A 26,215-nucleotide genomic window follows, 5' to 3' on the forward strand; every position below is an offset into this window, starting at 1 on the left:
CGATATTCCTTTTTGTCCATTTTTTTTCACAATAATATAAGTTGCTTCACTCAAAATGATATAATTCACAATCTAATAATCCGACAGCTATAAAATTTATACCCGGGCCTTTTAAAAGTTAGGGCTAACTAAAATCATATTTATGTTCGGAATCAAGCGCTTACATGGAAAACTGTTTCATTTGACCAGGTATCTCTTTGAAATTTTGCATGGATTATTGTCTAAGGCAATAATGCTATCTACGAGGAAAATGTTTAGTTTGGCCCAATATAGCTGCAAAGTATCTTCACCAAATATCCAAAAAAAATGTTTCAACTATAGCATAAAAAACTGCGCTATATAAACTATAGAAGAAGTAAGGAAAAGATAAGTACGGGTGCAGTTGAACATTTTATACACTTCGTTTCGTTGCTAAACAGACGCACCCATTGCAGAATAGTGATATATGAACGGCTGATTCGGTCAATTTATTCTAAATGACTATTGTGCATGGGTATTGTGAATTGGCGCACCTTTTGCATTCATTCTTAACAGAAAAAACTGTAACAAATCTTTATAATTTAAATAGAAATTATAAAATCTATTTAAAATTTACATTCCTCAACAATTTAACGTCAAAATATGTATTTAAATAAAATTACAGCTAGAACAGGGTTGCAATTATTTTTTTAAGTGTCATTGAACACAAAAAAAAAAGCTTTTGGTCTGACATACTTTACAGTCCTTGCTAATATTTTTCTGCGTGGGTTTTTTGTTGTGCCGTTGCATTAGGTGGAAAAATCTGCAATTCGTGCACCGTGCAAGGGTTTTGCAAGAGCAAAAGAATCCCCTAATTATATTTTTGTGAAATACTGAAATAATATGTTCCCATTTCAAAAATGAACAATATACCGAATAGGGCTTCAAAAATTGTCTGAATGCCATAAACCCCAACCAAGCGGGAAATTATAGTGTGAGTATTTCAAATTGGTATAAGCGTTGACATGCTTGTATTGCTTCAGAAATCTATTTTAAAGTCTATAATAAAGATCTGTATAGATTATCTTTTTATATGGCATATGGACACTTAGAGTACCAAATCCGGACCAAGACGGTTTACTACAAAAAAATAATGGTGGAATCTACCACATCCTTTCTTCATTATTTTTTATCAAGATAAAAATATACAAGACCGAAGCTTTTGCGAAATCAGACATCGTTTTCCTTTTGATTTATTCTGCCAATAAACATAGTTTTACTCTACAAATGTATATGCTAATATTTAAAATTATCCCTTAATTATATCTAACATCTACTTATTTCGTTTGCTCTTCTCTTGCAGAGACACCAAATAAAATGGTATATCACCAATCTTCACCACTGGTTATTAAGACAGAGAAGCTTAATCAAGCCCAATTCTGCACCCCTCTACAGACAAGAACAGAATTAAGTTCTGTTACAACAACAAGAATCTTAGAAGCACATCAACTGCAGCACGGCGCTCCGGTTCTATATAGCAACAACAGCAATGTTACAACAATGCAGCAGCAACAGCCATTAGCGTCAACATCATTACCTCATACAAGTATTATACCCATAAATGTGACACAAATGACTGCAGCGAATATAAGTTTACCTGCCAATATCAAAGCAGAACCGAATATCGGCATATATGGAACTGCCGTACCTGCCAGAACCACAAATGCCCCCGCTACGACGTTGCAAGTAAATGGCAGTGGCAACGTAAACCGCAAACTAACTGTCAATAAGCCAAAATTTAAATGCGAACAATGTGGAATGACCTTCGGTAGTAAATCGGCACACACCTCACACACCAAATCTCATGCGAAAAGCAAAGATTTAGCTGGTGTTTCCGCGGCAGAGTCTACCAGACGGGCAGAAATCAGCGAAACTATTACGCCAGCGGGTATACCAAAGATGCCAAATATGACAGGTGATCCATATCAATGTAATGTTTGTCAAAAAACATTTGCGGTGCCCGCTAGGCTGGTAAGTTCAGTTCAATAAAAACTTCGAATTTTATTTCAGCTAACATACGAATATAGTACATGTACGCCTTTCTACATAACTTTAGATCCGTCATTATCGGACGCATACTGGCGAACGGCCCTTCGAATGTGAGTTTTGCCATAAACTATTCAGTGTAAAGGAGAATCTACAAGTTCATCGCCGCATACACACCAAAGAACGGCCGTATAAATGTGATGTCTGCGACCGAGCTTTCGAACACTCGGGTAAATTGCATCGCCACATGCGCATCCACACCGGCGAACGGCCGCATAAATGCTCTGTCTGCGAGAAAACATTTATACAATCTGGGCAACTGGTTATACATATGCGTACACATACCGGCGAGAAGCCCTATAAATGTCCCGTTGAGGGTTGCGGTAAGGGCTTTACCTGCTCCAAACAACTGAAAGTGCATTCACGTACTCATACCGGCGAAAAACCTTATCATTGCGATATATGTTACCGCGATTTTGGCTACAATCATGTACTCAAACTACATCGCGTACAGCACTATGGATCCAAATGCTATAAATGTACAATTTGCGATAGGACTTTTGGGAGCAAAAAGGAAATGGAAGCGCATATTAAGGGTCATGCCAAAGAGTTACCAGATAACGAGGATGGAGTTGCAGCTGGTGTTGTTATTGCCGACAACACCAGCAACTCAGCATCTAGCAGTTCGAGTGGCGAAGTATCATCAACACCGCCTTCGCCTTCATCAGCTACTCCGTCCGATGTCGCGCCTGTTAAACCGCGCAAAACCAAGCGTAGTCGCGTTCAATCCATAAAAAAATCTACTTCTAACACGCCTAACCATCCATCGCCACGCTCCACATTATCGCCAAGCTCATCACTTGCATCTACATCTCGTCTTTCAGATGGTGTGCCCGAATCCATGCCCACATCGCCACAAACACCACAAACACTGGAAATCGACCATCAGAGCCGCGATAGTGGAGTAGATAGTGCCAGCAATAATCGTCAATTATCCATCTCTTTAGCCGCTATTAATTCGACTGACAACAATGCACAACATACCTTTACTTATATAATTGAAGATCTACCAACAGATCTAAGTAAACAACCTACACCAGAATTACAACAAACAACAACCACGAAATTGTATCCAACACAAAATTCATTAAACTATCATCAGCAAACAGTTCCACCAAACTACAGTTATCACCATCTACAGCAACAGAGCATAGATTTCGATCAGTCTGAACTCGAACCGCCGACTATCAATCCGGCTTTACTGGAAGCTGCATCTATTGTGAGGCGACGTGATATGTTAGATTCTCCACGTGAAGAGGAAGTTACGTTTGGGGGAATACCGTTTAAGCAGACACGACACACGGAAAACCAAAACCAATTTCAACCACAACATAGAAGCCATGATCATAAATATCAAGAGCAAATGAATGAGCCCGTTTACGATATTGAGCGCTCTAACTTGATAGCGTCTCCCATGCCAACGTCATCGTTCGCATCACATCAACTTTCCATTAGTCATGATTTATCGCAATACGATGACACACGAGAGGCCAACGAGTTGATTGAGCATTACAAACGAGGAGAGCTTGCGCGACATGGTCTTCACAAGGGATACGCACCAGTGCCTAAGTATGAGTAAGTACAACCAATAGCAGTGAGAAATATATACCCTCATTTAAAAGTCCGCATGTCGTATTTGAAAAACTCGAGCTTTTCGTGTCTCCACATGGGAAATTATTTTGGATCCAGTGGAGATGATTGAGGACTTCGTCCGCTCACAATTTTCCACAAAAAAAAAAAGATCTCTTCTTAACATTCTTTGTACTCTTTCAACATGTTGCTACAGAGCATAACAGTTTTGTTCACCTAACGGGTGTATATATCAACTAAAACTATTCGAAATAGATATGGGCTTATATATGTATACGCATATAAATGATCAGGATGACGAGATGATGGATTCGGGTGGCTGCCTGTCCGTCGATGCTAGCTGCAGCTTGAGTAAAAATTAAGATAGCTTGATGAAACTTCGTTCACATGTTTCTTGGAATCATAAGAATCCATTGCCACCTATACCTAATATAAAGTTTTTCGAGCTTGCTGGTCACTTTAAGTTGTATATATCGGCCAATATATTAATTACCTCAATATATATTCTAAAATAGATATAATTGGGTGAAAACTTTACCTCGCCCTCATATAACTATTTTCAGGATTTTCGGACATCCGGCTGACTTTGCTCCATATGATTAGTGATTGTATGTGAGGTACATTGATGAAACCCAGAGAACATTTTTTTAGTTTGTGCATGAGATAAAATCGGATCCATACTAACAAATCTTATATTGGGGGTGCACCCCAACTTAGCCCTTTCTTATTTGTTAATATTAAGTTTATGTCACTCCATAAGGTATTTTTTCAGCTTTGATCATTGCAAGTTGCAAGTGTTTCAGTTACACCCGAACCGACTTGTTTGTTTGTTTTTTTTGTTTCGTAAGATCCTCCTCATATGGTGAATTATATATGTATGTATATTTTATAGATAACTATACTTTTTTTAACTCGCAATAGCAGATACGATACCACCATTGGCATTAAGCTGTACTCGTATCAGAAGCAATACATTTTTCGATTACTTACACATATGGCACACTAACTACAAAAGAGTCACAACTTGAAATATTTGCAAATGTTCAGAAGGCATAGGACTCAATTAACACAAAAGTATAGCTAACGATGATTTTTTCAGTTATTAGTCTTTTATAGTTAGTGTGCGATATCTCTCTAACGCCAAACTCAAAATAACTTTTTCGTTTTCCTTGAATAGGCCTTCGCTACTCAACAACGAGATTGTGCGTCAAGTGGAAGCTGCAATAGCGCCATTACGTTCCTCGACTGAATCGCCAGAACGTTCATCATCACCCGAGAGCGACTCCATGATGATGGCCGATCGTGATGTAATGACACTACCGTTGCGCAAACGTAAACTTTACATGCACGAAGGATCACCAATCGAATCGACAGCTATAAATGTGCCCACACGTGAAATGGAAAAGACACTTGGCCATATTGGTCTAGCCTCGGGCAGTGTTGAACCAAACCATGTCACCATCGACGCGGTAGCCAATGCTAACCATGAAACCGGCGCAAAGGTGATGCGTATGAATTCAGTTATACAATTCGCCAAAGCTTCATAACTTCAAATGATCGCAAGTGACTTCAAATGATTACGCAAAAAAGAACTGTTTCATTTGAGAAAACAATTAAAGACTGTTAAGCAAATTTTATATTTACATAATGTAGCGGAAATAAATAAATGGAATAAGCTGCGCTATACAATAAGTGATCCGTACACATCGGACCTTCATATACAAACAATCTTAAGAGTATACTTGTATGCATTAATACAGCCTACAAACAATATACGTATATATGTATGTGGGTGTTAATACTTAGTTCGGAATATTTGTTAGCATTGATTTTGCCAAAAGTATTATTTTAGATACTGATATATTAGTTAATGATTTATAGCATTGAACTGTGTGTGTGAATATGAATGCCTACATGCAGACTTAAATGTGTTTCGAAGTAAATTTTAACTAGAGATAAAACCTACAAATTCATTATAAACAAGAACGAGCTCGCGATTGAATAGAAGTGGCATTATACTTGTAATTATTATCATTAAATACTTAGTTTAATTTATGTTAAAAATTAAGAACATTCAAAGTATAGTATACACATTCACACATATGCATATAAGTAAAAATATAACTTTAACTTTTGAATACATACATATAGGTATTGATTTTTAAATTATTTTATGGCAATTGTAAATTTATTATTTTGTTTTAGTTAGCTTTTGTGTGAGAAACACAACTTGTTTTTTGGCAATGAGTAATTAATGGCCAAGGGCGTTCGGTTGCATACATTTGTACGAAATTACTAAGTACTCTATTCCTTGGTTTGTGCTTCTAGTTCTGTTTACAACTCACTTAACTACTCTACTCGCTCTGCTTGAGCTTTCTTTTTCTGCAAGTTGTTTGTTAGTTTCGTCACAATCTATGTTTTGTCGCATCGAAGATGGCTATAATGAAATATGCATGGGATTTTTTAAAAGGAAATGAACTAAAAAATAACTTTATTTGCATGCATACATATAAGGTATTATATTGTTTGCCGACTTATAAATGATAATACATCCCAATGAGGTATAATAACTACCAGAAGGCCATAACCTTAGTCGACATGCAAGACTAATAGTAAATTATATAATTCTAATTATGCATTAAACTCACATGGATGCAATATTTATTGAATGGAAGCAATTATGCATAGTTTATATTTTGTTATGTTAACAAGTTACGTTTTTAAACCAATAGGAGGTATTTTATACAAAAATATTAAGTAAAAATTTACTATCAATTGAAATAAATAATTGTCAAATCCACAAAATAATAAATATTGAAGACCATATTGGTTGGAAAATGGAAATTACATATGTACATATGTATGCAATATAGCATACCATATATGAAAGTAGATTGGCTTATGTCAAAATAATTATGAAATAAATACACATATATGCGAACTTTAACGATTGTACCATTTACATATACATGAAGTAATATAGCAAATATAAGAAAACCCGATTCGTTCGGAAAAATATGCAAATGTGTTGCATATGTATATTTACAACCATTCATACTTTTTTAATACAAATAAAGATATTTCGCAAAGAAGTATTTGTAGGAAGGCTAGAAATTACAAATGTGTATCCATCAATAAAAAGTATCTAAACAAACGAAAACTTTTTACAAGAACTTTTTATATGTGTTTACATTTCCAGCCACATAATCATCTACATACTTTCATACATATGTTACATACAGATTGTACCAATAACCTATAAATAAATTAAAATAAAAAACTTGAAACATATTAATTATGATTTTCTTTCTTACAAATTTTTCGTATTACCGATTGTTATTATTGACAAGTACTCCTAATGAAAATACGTGTCTTTTAATTTTAATTTGAAATATCAAATTGTATTCTATCATTAGCTTTTTGATATTTTTTATTTAGATGGAGATCAGATTTTCATCTAGCTTGAATCTTCTAAATTTGTTTTATAAGTCATAAAGTTAGTATTTTCTCGCCGCTCTCTCATTTTAGGTACATATATAAAACCGACATATAGAAGTGTTCTGTAGGCTGCGAAAGGTGTTAAGCAATTGTTATGCCTTTATAAATGCTGTTTGGTGGTATCCCAAGCAATATTTACAAATGAAAAACTTAAGGCGATAACAATGAAATTACAAGTCAGGAAAGATTAAGTTTAACATTTTGTACTCACGTAACTTGTAAGGATTAAAGTGGGAAAATATTTTTAGTCTTTTAAGATGGGGTAATTCTCATCTAAAAATAATCTTATATTGCGAGACATATCAAGGAAATCAGATTATAATAGAAAAATATAATCGGTTAACATTCATATACCTAAACCCCATCTCCTTACGACTTTAAAGAGTAGCAAAGTCTGTAAACTCTAAACGTCTAATGAAAGTGTATAAGTTAAAAAACTTTTAGTTTGTTTTAATAAAAAAATGTTTTATGGAGCTATGCTCCTTAATAAAATTCATCTTAGAAAAGTTACAATTAATTGTACTTAACGCTACGCCTACGTTTGCAGCAGTGTCGCAGTCTCAGCGATTTGGTTGGAGTCGTATAGTATTACATTGCACCGTATGATGTTAGCAATCATATGATACTGTTTACATGTGTGGAGTACTAACTAGTCCCCCCTGAAATTCAAACGTGCTCGTTTGGATCTTTGGCTGTATTGAAAATTTGGTTGAGTCCGTCTATTGCCGGTTGCGATAGCTTAATTGGTTCATCTTCTTCGTATTTCTCTTTTTAATTTGTTTTCCGAAAGTTAAGGCGATCACTATAAGAATGGCAATTCAGATTATGCTGCATTGCACGTTTTGCTCTATTTGCTGCTTCTAACAAGCTTTTTCATTTCTTCTTTTGTATTGTTGAAGTTTAGCGGTTTAGCATCTCCAGCGAGAGGAATTCTTCTTTTTGATTAGTGCGAATGGCGGTTATATGATGGCTGGTAATGGTTTATTTGATGTTATTTCTTGGTTGTAGAGTTTTTTACTGTTGATATTAATGGTTACCAGGGGCGTACCAGGGGAGTCCCTTTGAAATGCCGACTCATTTCAAGAATTTGCCGATTTAATGTATATGTTTATATATATATATATAAAATAAGGATATCTTCATTTCTGATAAGTTATTACGGAGAAGCTTGACAACATAATAGCATAATTCATTATTTTATTCTCAAATAAGTATTGTACATATTAGTATAATCATCATTTAATATGTTTCTCTTGATATTAAATACAAAGAACGTTCACATGAAGCTGACGTGACAGGAGCGGTCATTATGTAATGAACAATTTTGTACGCAGAAGGAATGACCTTTCTCAATTTGTACGCTATTATAGAAATGTCATCGAAAGATTTACACTCTTTACATGAATCAAAAAGAATTTGTGTTTCAGCAAAAATACAATCTAGATCTTCACTGAAGAATTTAGGTTCCAATTGCACAACAAATTGTATAGATTCTATTGTAATATTACTTCTGTTAGCTGGAATCCTGAACATCTCTTGAATGGGTTTGAAGGTTGACATAGTTTCTTGCAAATTATCTTGAATACAATTTGTGAAATTTTCGAGGACATTTTTGAATTCTTTTCTATAAAATGTCTGGAAATCAAAATTACAAGCAGTTGCTGGATTATCGTCATATTTCTTCGGAGCACGGCGTGTTCTGTGGTGTTTCGAAAAGTCATTTTCAGGGTTGATCTGACACTTTTCAGCAAATGCAACTGAACTCGCTAGCAATGCGTTAATTTGTGAATCGTCATTCATTTGTTGGAATGACGCTGATGTACGTCAGCAATAATGCGTCAATGACGTTCAATTTCTCGGCTTCCAAACTTTCTGTCAAATTTTTTACTTTAAACATTACATTTAAAAAAAAAAATAACGAGCTAATAAAATCAAAATCCAGAATTTTTTTAAGCAGACCAGAAGCTAATTTACGCGTATTGTTATCAAAATTTTCTGAATCTTTTTGAATAACTTCCAAAGCGTTAACAATACCTTCGAAAGAAATCCACACAGCTTTTACTGTTTCAGCCCGAGCAGTCCATCGTGTTATTGACAGGTTTTTCAGTTGCAATGCATTCTCAATATCATTTAATTCTTTTCGCAAACTAAGAAAACGTTTCGTACTTCCAGAAAAAAAACGTATAGTGTTTTAATAATCCTCGTGGAAATTACGAAAAGGTGTCTTTTTAAGATTGCTTCCGCAATTATAGAGCTATTTATTGCGTTTTACTGAAGTTAGAATTTTCATAAATGCCGGCTAGTGAATTCGCAATGGATATGACGTAAAAATTAATGTGCAGTAATATATTTTGATGAAAATCTTAAAAATATTCAATAAGTTTTGACAACAATCACAACAGACAGCCGAACGATTTTCTACTCGGCTTGCACTCCTGCTCTCTGAGAGCACTAGTCAACAACTCGGTATAAGGGAATTGTGGGACGGCATTTCAAATTCCTTACGTACAGCTGCAACCGAAACCATTGGTTTTCGGAAAGTGCAAAAGAACAGCTGGTACGACGAGGAGTGCCGTGACGCAGCGGAGAGAAAACAGACTGCCTACCTCGCAACGTTACGATCGACCACAACACGTGCGGGATGGGATAGATTCCGAGAATTGAAGAGGGAAGCGAGACGCATTTGCAGACAGAAGAAGAAAGAGGCCGAAATGCGTGAGTACGAAGAGCTTGATAAGCTGGCCGACAGGGGTAATGCTCGAAAATTCTACGAAAAAATGAGGCGGCTTACAGAAGGTTTCAAGACCGGAGCATACTCTTGTAGAACCCCCAAAGGTGATCTAGTCACTGATGCCCAGAGCATAGTTAAATTATGGAGGGAACACTTCTCCAGCCTGCTGAATGGCAGTGAACGCACAACACCAGGAGAAGGAGAACCTGATTCCCCAATCGATGACGATGGAGCAGACGTTCCATTACCCGACCATAAAGAAGTTCGAATAGCAATTGCCCGCCGCAAGAACAACAAAGCGGCAGGGGCCGACGGACTACCGGCCGAGCTATTCAAACACGGCGGCGAAAAACTAATCGGGAGCATGCATCAGCTTCTTTGTAAAATATGGTCGGACGAAAGCATGCCCAACGATTGGAATTTAAGTGTGCTAAGCCCAATCCATAAAAAAGGAGACCCCACAATCTGCGCCAACTACCGTGGGATTAGCCTCCTCAACATCGCATATAAGGTTCTATCGAGCGTATTGTGTGAAAGATTAAAGCCCACGAAGCCAAACGAGGTTTCAGACAAGGCGATTCCCTATCATCCGACTGCTTCTGGAGAAAATAGTTCGAGCTGCAGAACTAAATAGAGAAGGTACCATCTTCTATAAGAGTGTACAACTCCTGGCGTATGCCGATGATATTGATATCATCGGCCTCAACACCCGCGCCGTTAGTTCGGCTTTCTCCAGGCTGGACAAGGAAGCAAAAGAAATGGGTCTGGCAGTGAACGAGGGCAAGACGAAATATCTCCTGTCATCGAATAAACAATCGTCGCACTCGCGACTTGGCACTCACGTCACTGTTGACAGTCATAACTTTGAAGTTTTAGATAATTTCGTCTATCTTGGAACCAGCGTAAACAACACCAACAGTGTCAGCCTGGAAATCCAACGCAGAATAACTGTTGCCAACAGGTGCTACTTCGGACTGAGTAGGCAATTGAGAAGCAAAGTCCTCTCACGACAAACAAAAACCAAACTCTATAAGTCACTCATAATTCCCGTCCTGCTGTATGGTGCAGAGTCTTGGACGATGTCAACAACGGATGAGTCGACGTTGCGAGTTTTCGAGAGAAAAGTTCTGCGAAAGATTTATGGTCCTTTGCGCGTTGGGCACGGCGAATATCGCATTCGATGGAACGATGAGCTGTACGAGATATACGACGACATTGACATAGTTCAGCGAATTAAAAGACAGCGGCTACGCTGGCTAGGTCATGTTGTCCGGATGGACGAAAACACTCCAGCTTTGAAAGTATTCGACGCAGTACCCGCCGGGGGAAGCAGAGGAAGAGGAAGACCTCCACTCCGTTGGAAGGACCAAGTGAAGAAGGACCTGGCTTCACTTGGAATATCCAATTGGCGGCACGTAGCGAAAAGAAGGAACTCGGCTAACTCGGCTATAATCGCGTAAGCGGTGTCTACGCCAATTAAGAAGAAGAAGAATTCTATAAGTCATGTTCTCGAATGCTGAGAAAACGAGGAATATCGCCGTTTAGTCCTCTAATGAATGTGTCGAGGGCATTGTCCATATATGTATGAATTAGTTAAAGTTTGTATGGATTCGTCGCTTAAGTCGAGATATGAAATTTTTTCTGATATTAGGGAAAGGTATTGGTAAACTTTTTGATAGAAGGTCGGAATTTCGACGTGGCGCTGGACCAGAGTGGTCATCTGGTATTCGAGGATACCCATGTATGTCCCTTTTATCCGAGTAATGTATCATGAGGCATTTGTCAGTATCGCCAATTATTGTATGTCTAATCGTATTAAATATTGCGAAGTACTTAGGAGTATTCTTGACTGCATCATACGCTTTAATTCTGTCAACACTTTCCTCTCCTGGTCGTCCCGAAAATTCTCTAAGACATTTCACAATGTCTGGGATTTTGTCTAGTTCGTTTATATTGTTTGCGTTCAGTGTGACGATGTGTTCGGTTTCGGTAAAGTCGTCTACGATCTTTGTATTCATTCGTTCGAGCACCTCTCGAACTATCCTCGTTATTATAATGGGGCTAGGGGTGGGAGTTCCCTGCTTTCCATAGGATTTTTTGGACGCTCCGGGGTTATCTCGGATTCTATTTTCTCGGATGATACTTTGGTCCCTCGACGTTTGTTGAATCCCACGTGGTATTGCTTTTGCAGCCGCTCGTCCGCACAGAAATTATTATTTGTTTCTCACTCGCGTAGCCTTACTTTTTTATTTTCAGTCGATGTCGCTACTTTCGCGCTCTGGTCCCTGCTCGGGCGCCAGTTAAAAAACTTAAAAAAAAAAAAAATATTTTATGGAGCTATGCTCCTTTATTGAATTTCAGCTTAGAGCTAAAAGTGACAATTAATTGTACTTAACGCTAAACCTACGTTTGCCGCTGCAACGGGTGTGGTATTCGCTGACGTTGCGTTCCCACAGGTTTGCTCTAAACATGTCGCAGTCTTAGCGATTTGGTTGGAGTCATATAGTATTACATGGCATCGAATGATGTTAGCGCATCATACAGGGTTTGCTCGGAAAGTAATAGGACTGAGTCGATTAAAAAAAAAATTTATTGAATCAATCATTACAATTTCAAAATAGACTCCTTCGATTTCTAAAAGCATCGATGGCGTCACGGAAGACTTTTTCCAAAATAGCCTTGAGAGCCGAGGTGTATGCTGCTTGGCCTTTCATCGGCCTTTTGAGGCAAGGAAATAAAAAAATCCGAGCTACATCTGGCTGCTGCGGAAGCGTTGGGATGCCGGCCTTGTTTAGGTAGCTGTTCACAAGAAAGGCGGTGTGAGCAGGGGCGTTGTTGTGGTGAAACTTCCAATAGGCTGCGATGTCTTGTCAGACTCGATTGACTCTTCGTTTGAGTCTCTTGAGAACTTCAACACAAAACTTCGCGTCGACGGTTTGGCCAGGAGGAACAAATTCATGGTGGACGAAGCCTTTGATGTCTAAAAAGACAATGAGCATTGTTTTCACTTTGGACTTACTCATTCTTCGGCGACCTCTTCCCGGCCCTCCAAAACGGCCTGGTGCCACCGAAACACACCACATCCTCCTTGGTCATATCAAACGTTTCTATCTCAGATTTACCGAGTTTCACACAGAATTTAATCGTGTACCTCTGCTTTAACGAATGCTGCATTTTCGGCTTACACTATTCACAGAAACACGGCGCGGGAAAATGTTTGTCCTGACTCTCCAGATGCTCGGAGACAACTGATCAGCCGCCCTCTAATCTAGATTAGAGGGCGTATCTAGCTAACGAACGTATCCAGTCGGTGCAAGAACGTTCCAAAATACATGGGCGACGGAAGAAAATCAATCCTATTACTCTCCGGACAAACCCTCCAATAAAAAAGTGTTGTGGCTTATTGCTTACTTTATGCAGCACATATTTCCGACTTAATTTATTTTTCAAATTTCTTTTTACGTAACTAAAATATTCGAAAACAGAAATTATTGCATATATTTTAGTCACTGCTTACTTTGTGCAAAAATTTCTATGCGTTCATCAACGTTCCGCATTACAACTGTAATTTCCTCTTTCATGCCTTTTTTTGTTTCTGAAATGTGATTATACAACGTTTAAATCTAATTTTAAAACCTGAATTGTCAACTGCTGTGATTATTAAAATGGGTCGAACGACGGTGAAGCCACGAAAAGTGGTGGTTCATCATTTCAAAACTACAGCCAATTTCAGCCAACAATTGCTGAAATGGTGATCATTAAAGCCTGTACAGTACAAAAAAAAATATCTGGCGTTTTATTCTTGAGAATCGAATACGCATTAAAAGTAGGAAAGCACCGAACAAGATATTTGGTAACAGCGCTGAGTGCTATATAGTGCGCAAGATAAAGGCTAATCCGAGACTTTCCGCATCGAAACTGGCTTCTGAAATTGAAGCTGAAGCCGAGTTTCTCGAAAAAAGCCTTTTATCAGACCCAAAAACAAGCAATGCAGACTCAGCTTTGGCAAAGAATATATTTCTACATAAGTCCCTAGAATACTGAAACTAAGATATATTTTCTAACGAAGCGAGATTCTATATCTTACGTTTGGAAGGTAGGACAAATGTTTGGTTTTATCCATAGTTTGGCTCATAAAAACTTAATTGCCGACATTAGCTGACGGCATACAGCCGTGTGCATGTCGATTCTTAGCTTCTAACTCCGTATTAAGCTTAGGCCATACCAAAGACTTTCCATCGGAACCAAAGAGGTTGAATTTGCTTTCGTCGACAAAAATAACGTATTCCCAATACGTTTTATATACATATCTTTATTAATATAGCCTTCAACAAATTGAAACCTGGAATTTTTGTTACGCTCACTAATAAGCGATTTGTTTCGTGTTGTCCGACCACGAATTTCGTGACTTTTCGTAGAATTTCAGGAATACATGACCTACCAAGCACTGTTTCGACCTCTTTTGTCAAGTCTGGAGCACTTAGACATAGCTGGTTCTTTTCTAATATTCCTTAATATTCACTTTCCATCGGCTTCTGTGAAAGTTTGATTAGGGCCTCACGACCTTTATCAACCAATATATTTTCACGAACACAACGTTGGATTATGTATTAGACGGTCGAAATACTTAAGTATGTAAATCTATAATTTCAGCAATTTTTTCTGCGTTTTTCCATCTTTGTAATGTGCAATGATGATGAAGCCATGTGTAGAAGCTCACGCAAGAGAAAAATGAGCGTCATTCACTTGGGAGTGACCAGAAACGATAGTTTCCGATAAGGACATGCTCCTTATCAGCTTCTGTGTAAAATATGGCCGGACGAAAGCATGCCCAACGATTGGAATTTAGGTGTGCTCTGCCCAATCTACAAAAAGGGAGACCCCACTATCTGCGCCAACATGGCAAATCAACAACTAAACCCATATATTCACCATGCGCCAAATCTTGGAAAAAACCCGTTTAAAGAGAATCGACACACACCACCTCTTCTGTTTTTGACAGCACGAAAAGGAGCTGCCTTTATGCCGCCATGTCTGGATTTTTTTTTCAATAAACCAATAAACAATAAGTAATAAAATCTTTATTCTATTTAAAAACTAGACAAGCTCGAGCAAGTGATTGAGCTATTTTAGTGATACGCAGTATCTCTTCTTTTTGACGAGTTTCATCGCAGCAATGTATTAGCCAATGGGTTTGGGTGATCTCGCATATATTCCATTCTGCTGTCCTCTAGTTCTTTTTTACCATAGGAATACCAAGATCTTTATGGATACTATGGCGAAGAAGTGATTTTTCTAAGTATTTTCGATTGGAACCTTTGTATTACATATATGAGTTAATATTAGTTGCACTGGTACTGATCACACATCCAAATCGGCTAAGCTAAGGCTAAGTTTGGAATTATTATTTAAGAGCTAATTTAAATTTGCAGCTCTTATGTTCATTCAAGTTATTTTACTAGATATATGTATGTATGTTTTCTCCACGTGAGTCTTCTATTGTTGCATTGATTACGGCTCACTAAAGTTGTGTCATCCGTCTAAAATACCGCTCTGTAGTACACCAGCCCTTATCTGCACTACATCGGATATGAAATATCATATTTTAACCATAACATGTCTATTTTCTAAATAAGACTCTAATGTTTAAACAGTTTTGTTTTTATTTAATGTTTTTAATCTCATATACCAGGCCTTCATGCCACACCTTCAAACTCCAGAGCCACGTCTAGAAATATAGCTGAGCCTCTGTACTCAAATGCTTTTCTTATTTCATTAGTAATTCTATTTACTTGCTCTATCGTACTACAGGGTTTGTCCGGAAAGTAATAGGAATCGCGAATGTACTTCGGAGCGTGCGCGTACCGACTGGATTCGGCAGAGGGTGTTCCTAACGAACGAGCGGCTGGTCAGTTGTATTTCGCGCGTCGTGATTCTGGGAGTGGCGCAAGTCGAAAATGCAGCGTTCGTTAGAGCAGAGGTACGCGATTAAATTCTGTGTGAAATTCGGTAAATCTGCGACAGAGACGTTTGATATGATCTAGCAGGCTTACCCAGATGTTGCTTAAGTAAGAAGTGGTGTGTTTCGTTGGCACCAGGTCTTTTTGGAGGGCCAGGAAGAGGTTGCTAGATGTTAAATTTATCAAAATCTATGGTTCATGACATTGTGACGGAACACTTGAAAATGATCATGGTGTGCGCAAAGATGGTCCCAAAAGTGCTCACTGACTACCAGAAATTGCGACGAATGGGAGTGTGCCAAGAAAATCTGACATGTGTGGAAGTGACCCCTAATTTTTGAAAAACGTCATCATAGGTGACGAGTCATGGATCTTTTAGTATGATCCCGAGACAAAGAGGGGTTCCAAGCAGCACGCACCAGTGCTGCATCGACGCATAAGCAGCCTATTTTGAAAGTCTTTAAAGAATTTTAACGATTGGTTCAATAAATTTTTCCAAATCGACTTAGTCTTATTACTTTCAGGACAAACCATGTATGTTTAGCGCGAAACCCGAATTGGTGCGTTGGTACCTAAATTCAAATCTTTAAGACAGGATAGAAGACTGATTGGACTGTATGAAGACGGCTGTCTTAAGTCTTTCCCAGGTTTTTCTATAAAGATGATCTGCGACTTTTTCCATGAAATTGGATATTATCTGAAATTAAAAATTGCATTGAAGAGCAAAGAGAGCACCTTTACAGCAATATTAAGAAAATCAATTATCATTTTTGGGGTAATATTGTCATGTCTTGGCGACTTTTTTGGATTAAGTTCTTTTATGATTCTAAAAATTTCGGAAGGCGAAGTCTAAAACGACTCGAGCGACTGTCTTGACTGGTAGTTTCATGAACTTTAGGTCTTTCCAAAGGGAATTTTGCTTGCTTGAATTTGGACTCAGTTTCTTTATACATATATATTTTTAATTTGCGTACGGCAGATTTCAATTGAAGCTGAGTGGTAGGGGAGCGATTTATCTGCCATTCCCGTCTTGCACGCCTTTTTCATTTACAACCTTTCTCTATTACTGATTTTTCTGAGAACAAGGGGCGAAAAGTTCTTGTATGGCGTTGCTAATTCTAATTTTACTATTCTAATGCGTGGTTTAATCGTTTTCCAACCAACACTGCTGTTCCATCATGTACCTTTCCATCTAGGTGGTTTATATCTATTGTTATTTTGTATCTATATTATTTTACCATTCCATAAACAAATGTTCGATATGCTAATTTTTTACTTAGCATTACACCTTACGTTTTACACCGTTACCATTCCATATACAAATGTTCGATACGCTCATTTTTTACTTTAAAAAAGTTGTCAACATGTGGTTTTGTGCTTTGATTATCTCTTGAGTCATATTTCGCATTGTAGACATAAAATATGTCATACATTGAGTAAAGTTGAAAATTATAGTTTCAACGCTTCCATTTGGTTGGTTTTGGGGACATTTCTACAGTGTTGCCTTTCCCCACGTTTGCATAGCTACCTTGTGTACAGTGGCGGATTAAGAGTATCCGAGGTCGTAAGCACGGAGCCTGTGTAGGCCCTCTATTGCTTAAATGGAAATGGAAGGAATGGAGTATAAAATTAAAGTACATCAAAATAAATGAAAAATGAAAGTACATCAAAATAGAAAGTGTAGTAGGTATAATTTAAAACTTAAAACATTTTTTCCTTGCCTTAATCAGAGCAAACTCCGAAATTACATCGTCGAAATTTATCTGACGAAGTATGTCTGCCTCAATACACATTAATGCTAAAGAATTAAGCTTGTCTGAACGGATTTTTGTTCTTTGCGGGTTTTTTAATCTTTTTAGTTGTGAGAAGGATCGTTTAGCAGAGCAGTTAGTAATCATTAAGCTGTGGAGACGACCCGATAAAGAATGATACAAATTGGAACACGTTTTATGATCTAATCCTTCTTCTTGGAGTCCTTTACTGGTGTGATGAAAAACTTGTAGAATATCATTCCACAAAGTGAGCATAAATATAAACTCAAAATCCTGCATTTTGTTTGAAATATTTTGTGATTCTAACCTGGTCTCACCTTTTGGTTTGTGTCCTCCGCAATTTCATCTAAAGCATCCAAAATTTTCGGATAGGATTGTAACATTGCACTCGTAGCTACAGCAAAAAAATTGTATGTCAACTGCACAATTGAAAAAAAATCAATCAACAGCACTACGACCAATAAAGTTTAGAGTAGTATGTGCAGCGCATGGTATAAATACAGCATATTTATTATGCTCTAAAATTTTTTGCTGCATCATCAAGACTCATCATGTCCCCTAAAGGCCAAAGCACGTTCTGCAAGCGTTTGTATAACTGCAATAACTCGTTGCAATACATTTTGCCAATATTTTCTTACTTCTTTCACTTGTGCCTCTAGATTTTTGGTGATCCCTAGATCTTGTCTTCGACTCAAATAAGTTAGCATAAAGTCCTTATGAGCTGAACTATTTTCATGGTGCTCAATTGCAATTACGTTGCGCCAATAACTAAATCCGTCAGCTGCAAATTGGCTCGGCGCTGTGGCGATGGATTTGTTGCAAACAAGGCAATACAAAGATCTTTTTGTTTTTGAATACAGTAACCATTCCCGGTTATATTTTTTTTCACCGTTGGCTTTTTTACCGAAAAATAGTCGTGGTGTGCAAAAACGAACACTTTTACCACTAGCATTTGTACGGCGCGATTCATAAAATGGGCCCTGAAAGTGCTGACAATTTTCTGGACCGTGGTCAATAGGATAGCAAATATCTTCCTCAGAAAATTCCGTCCACAGCCCAGCATCTGTCTTTTTATTCGAATTCACGAGTTCAATTTTTGAAACTTCAGGAATCGCAACAATAACAGGTTCAGATTTATCGGAAACAGGAACAGGTGTTTTAATTTCGCTATTTATTTCATCGTCTGTAGTACTGTTTTTATCAAGAAAGCAGATGATAAAGATTGAGATTCTTGACATTCATTATTATCTTTACCAGATTCTAAATGATTGGTTGGAAAAAAAGATTTCATTTTTTACTCTTTGAAAAAATGATGTAAATCTCATAATTTCCGAGATATTTCCGTGTGAAGTTATAAAATCAAAAAATACGATACTCAGTAGGTAAGTAGTAGTCGGTTACCGACTGTCGGTACTTATTGCGCCGGCGACTGATGTGCTGAACACATTGAGCGCGACACGACATGGCCATAGGTAACTTGATCAGATTCTCTTTTCTTGCTCTCTCGCTTGTCAGCTGGCAGGGCACCCTGATCTGTTTTTTAAGCTGGCAACAAAACACAATCAGGGTGCCGTCAACCAGCAGTTAGTGAAAAAGGCGGGATGCCAGAATAATAGCGGTAAAATGAACTGTCAAAATCAGTTCGTTGTTAAAATTCGTTGGAAGTCGGTTGTGATTATTTATTATTATTTATTATTATTAATTTAGTGCAGCTTTGCAGTAAAAAAAGTGGGTAAGTTCATTACGGAGTTAAGAAGAAGTAATGTGAATGTTTTTTAAAAGATATTTTTGTGTCTTATAGGAAATATGCCGCAATCGAAAAAATGTATAATGGGGTGCAGAGGACAGCAACGTTTTTTCAACTTCCCAAATCAGGAGAAGGATGAAGCCAGGTAAGAAGTTTGATACTTATTTGTAAGTTTTGTAGTAATTAATATTTATTTGTTAATAAGTGGTTAAATATGTAGTTGTATAAATAAATAATAGTAGACACGATGTAATTATTATAGTAATTTCTTTGTTTTAGATTTTAAGCTAATTTTACTTAATTCTAATTAGTTTTACTATATATTATAAAATATTATTTGAAAGAAAGCATGATGTAGATACTAGTCATCTTTTGGTTTTAGTCTTTAACTCAATTTAACTTAATTTCTATTAGTTTTAATATGAGTTGTATTAGGCTCTTAAATGTTGGTTGTTGTAAATCGCGTTTGTTGGTTGAAACATGTAGCAATAAATAATCAAATATTTTAATTAAGGCTTTAAGGTTATGGGTTATTTATTTTGTTTATTAGATTTAAAATTTGGCTGAATCTTTTTGGTGTGGGGCAAAATAGGCCTAAATTTATGTACGCCTGTGAGCGCCATTTCTCCAGAGAAATGAGGATGGAAAAAAAGTTGATGTCCTTTGAAGTACCGAATATTAATTTACCAAATGTACCTGCACCCAGTCTTCAAGGTAACCAAATTTTGGCTCCCAATTCTCCGATAGAAATGGGAGCAGACGATTTTTACCCACAATTGGTGGAAGAAAACGCGCTTCAGTGTCACGATACGAGCGATCTAAATTTGCTCGCATCTGTGGCAGAAGAGGCTCAAATAGAAATGAGGGATAGTGTCTTTGATCATGCGGATCAAGACATTAGTTTAATGACATCATTTGAAGATGAAAACTATGTAGACAGGGGGAGTCAAACAAATTTGAGTCTGACAGCTGTAACTAATAAAGACCACAAACTGGTTGAGGAGAATAGGAATTTGAAGGCTAGATTAGAAGAAAAAGATAGAAAGATTAGTTACTTGCAGTACCAGTTGTCAGACCTTTCGCTGAAATATGCAAATTTAAAAAAAAAATTAAAAGACACGGAAGAGGGGTTCAATTCTACTATGCATTTATGTAGCCAGCTTCCCCCATAGATTAGAGCCATAGTAATTCGCTGAAATATGCAAATTTAAAAAAAAAATTAAAAGACAAGGAAGAGGGGTTCAATTCTACTATGCATTTATGTAGCCAGCTTCCCCCACAGATTAGAGCCATAGTAGAAAATAGTTTAAAAAATAATAATAGGCACCCTAAAGGTCGTAGATACGACAGCTATTTCAAAACCTTAGCTTAGGGTGTATACTTTCTGTCTCCCTTAGCTTATAGACACCTAAAGTCTCTCCTTAGATTTCCCGAAGAGAGAACACTTGATGAGTTCGTTTCAGAATGGCCCCGTGACCCAGGTTGTAATAACAGTACTCTCAAGTGTTTAGAGTTGAGAAGCCGGGGCTTTACAACTCAACAAAAATATGTGTCCATTTTATGTGATGAAATGGCTCTGAAGAGTCATATGCAATACTTGCCAAAGTATGATAAAATTGTAGGATTAGAAGATTATGGCGATGAAAATCGAACTTGTAGAATAGGTACCAGTGCAATGACTCTTTTGGTTCAAGGTATCGGTGGCGAGCCTTGGACCCATCCTCTAGCTTATTTCATTGTCCATGGTTCCTGTAAAGGTGATGTTGCCAAAAAATATATTTTTCAGGCCATTACCCAATTGCAGAATATAGGTCTCATACCTTGCCATTTTGTTTGTGATCAGGGGTCAAATTTTCTCAATTTAGCTCGAGTGTTAGGAGTTTCTGAAGCGCGTCCCTATTTTCAGGTAAATGGCAAGGAAGTATACTTTTTCAATGATTGTCCCCATCTTATAAAGAGTGTTAGGAATTGTTTAGAAAACTTTAAAAATAGAGTTAGTTTTAAATCGCGATTCCCAAAATCCTGTCCGGTGTGCACCCAAGCTTACCGATGCGCACCTTTTTCCCAACAATTTTCAGAAAATGAGTGTTAAACTAGCTACTCAAGTTTTCAGCGACATTGTCGCTTCCGGTATGCTCGCAGTTTATAGTGCAGGGCGTTTGACTTCCCCATCTCATACTTTTTCCAATACCGCGGAATATATTTTGTTCATAAATAAGTTATTTGACATATTCAACAGTCGGAATTTTGATGCAATTTTACCGTGTAAACAAGTTTTTTCGGGCACCCCAGAGCAAACACAATTTCTTCGTGAGGCTGCCAACCTCTTGAAAACAATTAGGATAAAAGATGAAGCAGGGTCTGACATAACCAATAATTTTAATTACACTCAGTCCTTTTTTTACGCGACCTCTTTTTACGCTATTTCACTTTAACGCGGTTATTTTTGCAGCGCAAATTCCTTTTTTTACGCGAATTTCTCACTTTAAGTCGATTGCTTTTTTTCGTTTTTTGCTTGGTCTTAAACTTGCAGCAGAACGTGCACGAATTTTTCAAAAAAGAATTGAGTGTATGCATGTTAAGATATAAAGAACTACATCGGAATTTATTGGGTCTAAAAAGAAGCATTCAAACAAAATTAACTGAGTTTATGGTGCAAACTCAGTCGGAGACGCTAAGTCAATCAGAACATCATTCCATAGTTCTTACTATTGATTCTGATACAAATTCTAGTGATATCAGTGCCGGCCATCAAAATAAGCGGTTAAAATAATTTAAACTACGGATAATGACAGTGATTAAACAGCATTCAACGGTTTTTTTTCAATAAATCTACCTATTTTCTACTTTCTTCTCTTTTATATACGGTTTTTGTTTTGTATTTTTTATTTTGTTATGAATGAATAAATCATAAGTCTGAAATTTGAAACTTATTGTATTGCTTTTGAATATTTTTTTGCGCGTATATTTTGTTATACGCGATATTTTTTATATTCGGATCCAATTCGTCAGTTAATATTGGAAAACTAACCATTTTTACGCGATTTTTTTTTTACGCGATTAGTGGCAGAACCGAAAATCGCGTAAAAAAAGGACTGAGTGTATATAAATGGTTGGAAAACAAACATATTAAAAAAACTAGTTTGGAACGTTTGTGGCGCTTTTTGTCACACGCAGGCTTCACTCACCTACAGACGAGACGGCTTTGTCAGGATAGTTTAGAGCATTATTTTGGACAGATTAGAAGAGGGGGTGGCAGAAGTGTAAGAATAACACCTTACATGTTCTGTAATTTGTTTAGGAAGTCATGGGGATTGCGACATGCAAACATAGTTATAAGTGGAAACTGTGAACCGATAGCTCAGAACGAACACTTTTCTCCAGATTTATCAAACCAAATTCTCCAAAGTGTGTGCAATGATAATTTAGTCCAAGATTTATCTTGGCAAGAATTTCAGGGTTTACCTCGACTAGAACACGAATTTAATAGGCTAAGGTTAGACCATCAGGCAGAATTAGAGGATGTAGAAGTAGATTTTCTTAAAGCAAATGCATATGCATACTTTTGCGGTTATCTTTATTTAAAAGTTTTTAAGACACACACTTGTACCCAACCATTACCTTATTTAGGAGAAGAAGAGGTTTCACCTGATTTTTATTTCATTCAGCAGAGGCAAATTGACAGGTGTAATTTAATTAAACCACCCCAGAGATTTTTAGAATATGTTATGGAGTTAGAAGATATTTTTAATAGAGAATTTGAATCCACCTGTCACAGAATAGGAGTAGGCCAAATTTTATTCGATAGAATGAAGCATGTCAGACCCTTTATCTGCTGCAACAACTGTGACTCAAATGTAGTTTTAACTCTTTTTGTTAGGACGAGAATATTCTTCCTCGTAAAGTTTTTTAATAGAGATCTTACTAGGCCCAATTTTAGAACTAAAATTCTTTGTGTTTCTCATCTGTAGGATAGGCTGGCAAAACTGTATCATTTTATTTTTAATTTTCTCGGAATTTTTTTAAACCCTTGTTTCTTTTTTTTTGCCTCTTAATATTAATATATTCTTAATTCTGTATTAAATTTTGTATTGGAGACTGGGTGCAGATTGCTTTTTAAAAATTGTTGTACTTCTTTTTTTAAATTGAGTATTTTTAGTTTATATTTAGACACAGAAAATTACTGTGCAATTCTTTTGAATTAAATAACCATTATTTATATTGTTACTTGTGATAATATGTGATGAAATGAAGTCTTTTGCTTATTTTTTAATTATGTTTCTTTTTGAAATATTTATATTTTTATTTATTGTTATGAATTATTGTTTTCATGTGAATTATGATATGGCTTTATTTATTTTTTTGTATTCATTTTAAATTGTTACTCAATTATTTCTTTAATTTTGTTTTTTTTTTTGAATTGCTACTTTAAGTACAATTTTGGTTTATGTATGTATATATTTGTATTTATTTATATATTATTTATGTATATATATATATTTGTATTTATTTGTATATATGGGTGATATAGGCCTACTGGGGAACCGAGCACCCAAAAATAATATCGGTAACGCGCTATTTGCATACCTCAGTGGTAGTGTGGAAACTGCAAAATATCCAAAAGTTCTTTATAAAATGCCCAAGCTAATATTTTTCAGCAGTGGCATCATTGGCAAATGTTATAAAAAATGCGGGTTTTGACAGCTCTCTCTCGAACCAAAGAGTCTCTCATCAAGTTATCTATGACATGGCAGCACGACAGTGAGCTGAAAATGGCGTCGTAAATCCTACTACATGAACATTTGTAAGAAGGCAGTGACATAACAATGGCCGGCATGTACACAAAACAACGCAGTTGTCCATTTTGCATGTATGTACACAATTTCGTTGTGGCCATACTAATACCTTTCACTTCAATGTAATTTGGGGTAGGGGCAGGGCTCTGCGGGGGTGTATGAAGGGTCACTCCCGGACTGCTCGCGCCTTGTGCTTTCGGATAAATTTATTGTGGATGAATCTCGATAAACAGCCTTAACACCACCAACAATGTCAGCCTGGAAATCCAACGAAGGATTGCTCTTGTCAACAGGTGCTACTTCGGACTGAGTAGGCAATTGAAAAGTAAAGTCCACTCTCGACGAACAAAAGCTAAACTCTATAAGTCACTCATAATTCCCGTCCTGCTGTATGGTGCAGAGGCTTGGGCGATGACAACAACCGTTGAGTCGACGTTACGAGTTTTCGAGAGAAAAATTCTGCGAAAGATTTATGGTCCTTTGCGCATTGGCCACGGCGAATATCGCATTCGATGGAACGATGAGCTGTACGAGATATACGAGGACATTGACATAGTTCAGCGAATTAAAAGACAGCGGCTACGCTGGCTAGGTCATGTTGTCCGGATGGATGAAAACACTCCAGCTCTGAAAGTATTCGACGCAGTACCCGCCGGGGGAAGCAGAGGAAGAGGAAGACCTCTACTCCGTTGGAAGGACCAAGTGGAGAAGGACCTGACTTCGCTTGAAATCTCCAATTGGCGCCACGTAGCGAAAAGAAGAAACGACTGGCGCGCTGTTGTTAACTCGGCTATAATCTCGTAAGCGGTGTCTACGCCAATTAAGAAGAAGAAGAATCTCGATAAAATGTAGGTATAAAATGAAACGCCAGCAGAGGATGGAGGCCTCTGGAGAACAGAGGCCCCAAGCACGTGCTTGTAGTGCTTATAAGTTAATCCGCCACTGCTTGTGTAGCATTCTCTTTAGGATTTATTGGTTCTAGAATATGGACAGGAATTTCAATAATTTGGTTCCGAAAGACAATTTTGTTTTTAAGTCTTTATATACAGGGCAACCCATATAGTTTGCAGTGTGATTACCCCCACAGTTACTACATTTTTATACTCTCGCAACAAAGTTGCTAAGGAGAGTATTATAGTTTTGTTCACATAACGGTTGTTTGTAAGTCCTAAAACTAAAAGAGTCAGATATAGGGTTATATATACCAAAGTGATCAGGGTGACGAGTAGAGTCGAAATCCGGATGTCTGTCTGTCCGTCCGTCCGTCTGTCCGTCCGTCCGTCCGTGCAAGCTGTAACTTGAGTAAAAATTGAGATATTATGATGAAACTTGGTACACGTATTCCTTGGCTCCATAAGAAGGTTAAGTTCGAAGATGGGCAAAATCGGCCAACTGCCACGCCCACAAAATGGCGGAAACCGAAAACCTATAAAGTGTCATAACTAACTAAGATATTGAAGTGAAATTTGGCACAAAGGATCGCATTAGGGAGGGGCATATTTGGACGCAATTTTTTTGGAAAAGTGGGCGTGGCCCCGCCCCCTACTAAGTTTTTTGTACATAGCTCGGAAACTACTATAGCTATGTCAACCAAACTCTACAGAGTCGTTTTCTTCAGGCATTTCCATATACAGTTCAAAAATGGAAGAAATCGGATAATAACCACGCCCACCTCCCATACAAAGGTTATGTTGAAAATCACTAAAAGTGTGTTAACCGACTAACAAAAAACGTCAGAAACACTAAATTTTACGGAAGAAATGGCAGAAGGAAGCTGCACCCAGGCTTTTTTTTTTAAATTTAAAATGGGCGTGGCATCGCCCACTTATGGACCAAAACCATATCTCAGGAACTACTCTACCGATTTCAATGAAATTCGGTGTATAATATTTTCTTAACACCCTAATGACATGTACGAAATATGGGTGAAATTGGTTCACAACCACGCCTTCTTCCATTTTTCCGCTATTTTGAATTCCATCTGATGCCTTCTCTGTATAATATATAGTACATTAGGAAATGAAAATACAATTCAATACTCAAAGTACACAAATTGA

The 26,215-nt window shown here is 37.2% G+C and overlaps 1 protein-coding gene across 6 annotated transcripts in view; it reads left to right on the forward strand.

The window, feature by feature from the left end:
• Window positions 1–6,705, forward strand: part of LOC126753427 (Krueppel homolog 1) — a 28,346-nt gene extending 21,641 nt beyond the window's left edge. For 5 of the 6 annotated variants that reach the window (XM_050464862.1, XM_050464861.1, XM_050464863.1 and 2 more), the window contains 3 exons: window positions 1,322–1,989; window positions 2,075–3,639; window positions 4,832–6,705. In XM_050464862.1, coding sequence (XP_050320819.1) covers window positions 1,336–1,989; window positions 2,075–3,639; window positions 4,832–5,201 — 2,589 coding nt within the window. In that variant the 5' untranslated portion in view covers window positions 1,322–1,335 and the 3' untranslated portion in view covers window positions 5,202–6,705. Of the gene's footprint in view, window positions 1–1,321; window positions 1,990–2,074; window positions 3,640–4,217; window positions 4,272–4,831 lie in introns of all 6 variants that reach the window. The other variant, XM_050464865.1, reaches the window with a different exon arrangement.
• Window positions 6,706–26,215: the final 19,510 nt, after the last annotated feature.

Source organism: Bactrocera neohumeralis, chromosome 3, assembly GCF_024586455.1.
Source record: "Bactrocera neohumeralis isolate Rockhampton chromosome 3, APGP_CSIRO_Bneo_wtdbg2-racon-allhic-juicebox.fasta_v2, whole genome shotgun sequence".
Classification (NCBI taxonomy): Eukaryota; Metazoa; Arthropoda; class Insecta; order Diptera; family Tephritidae; genus Bactrocera; species Bactrocera neohumeralis.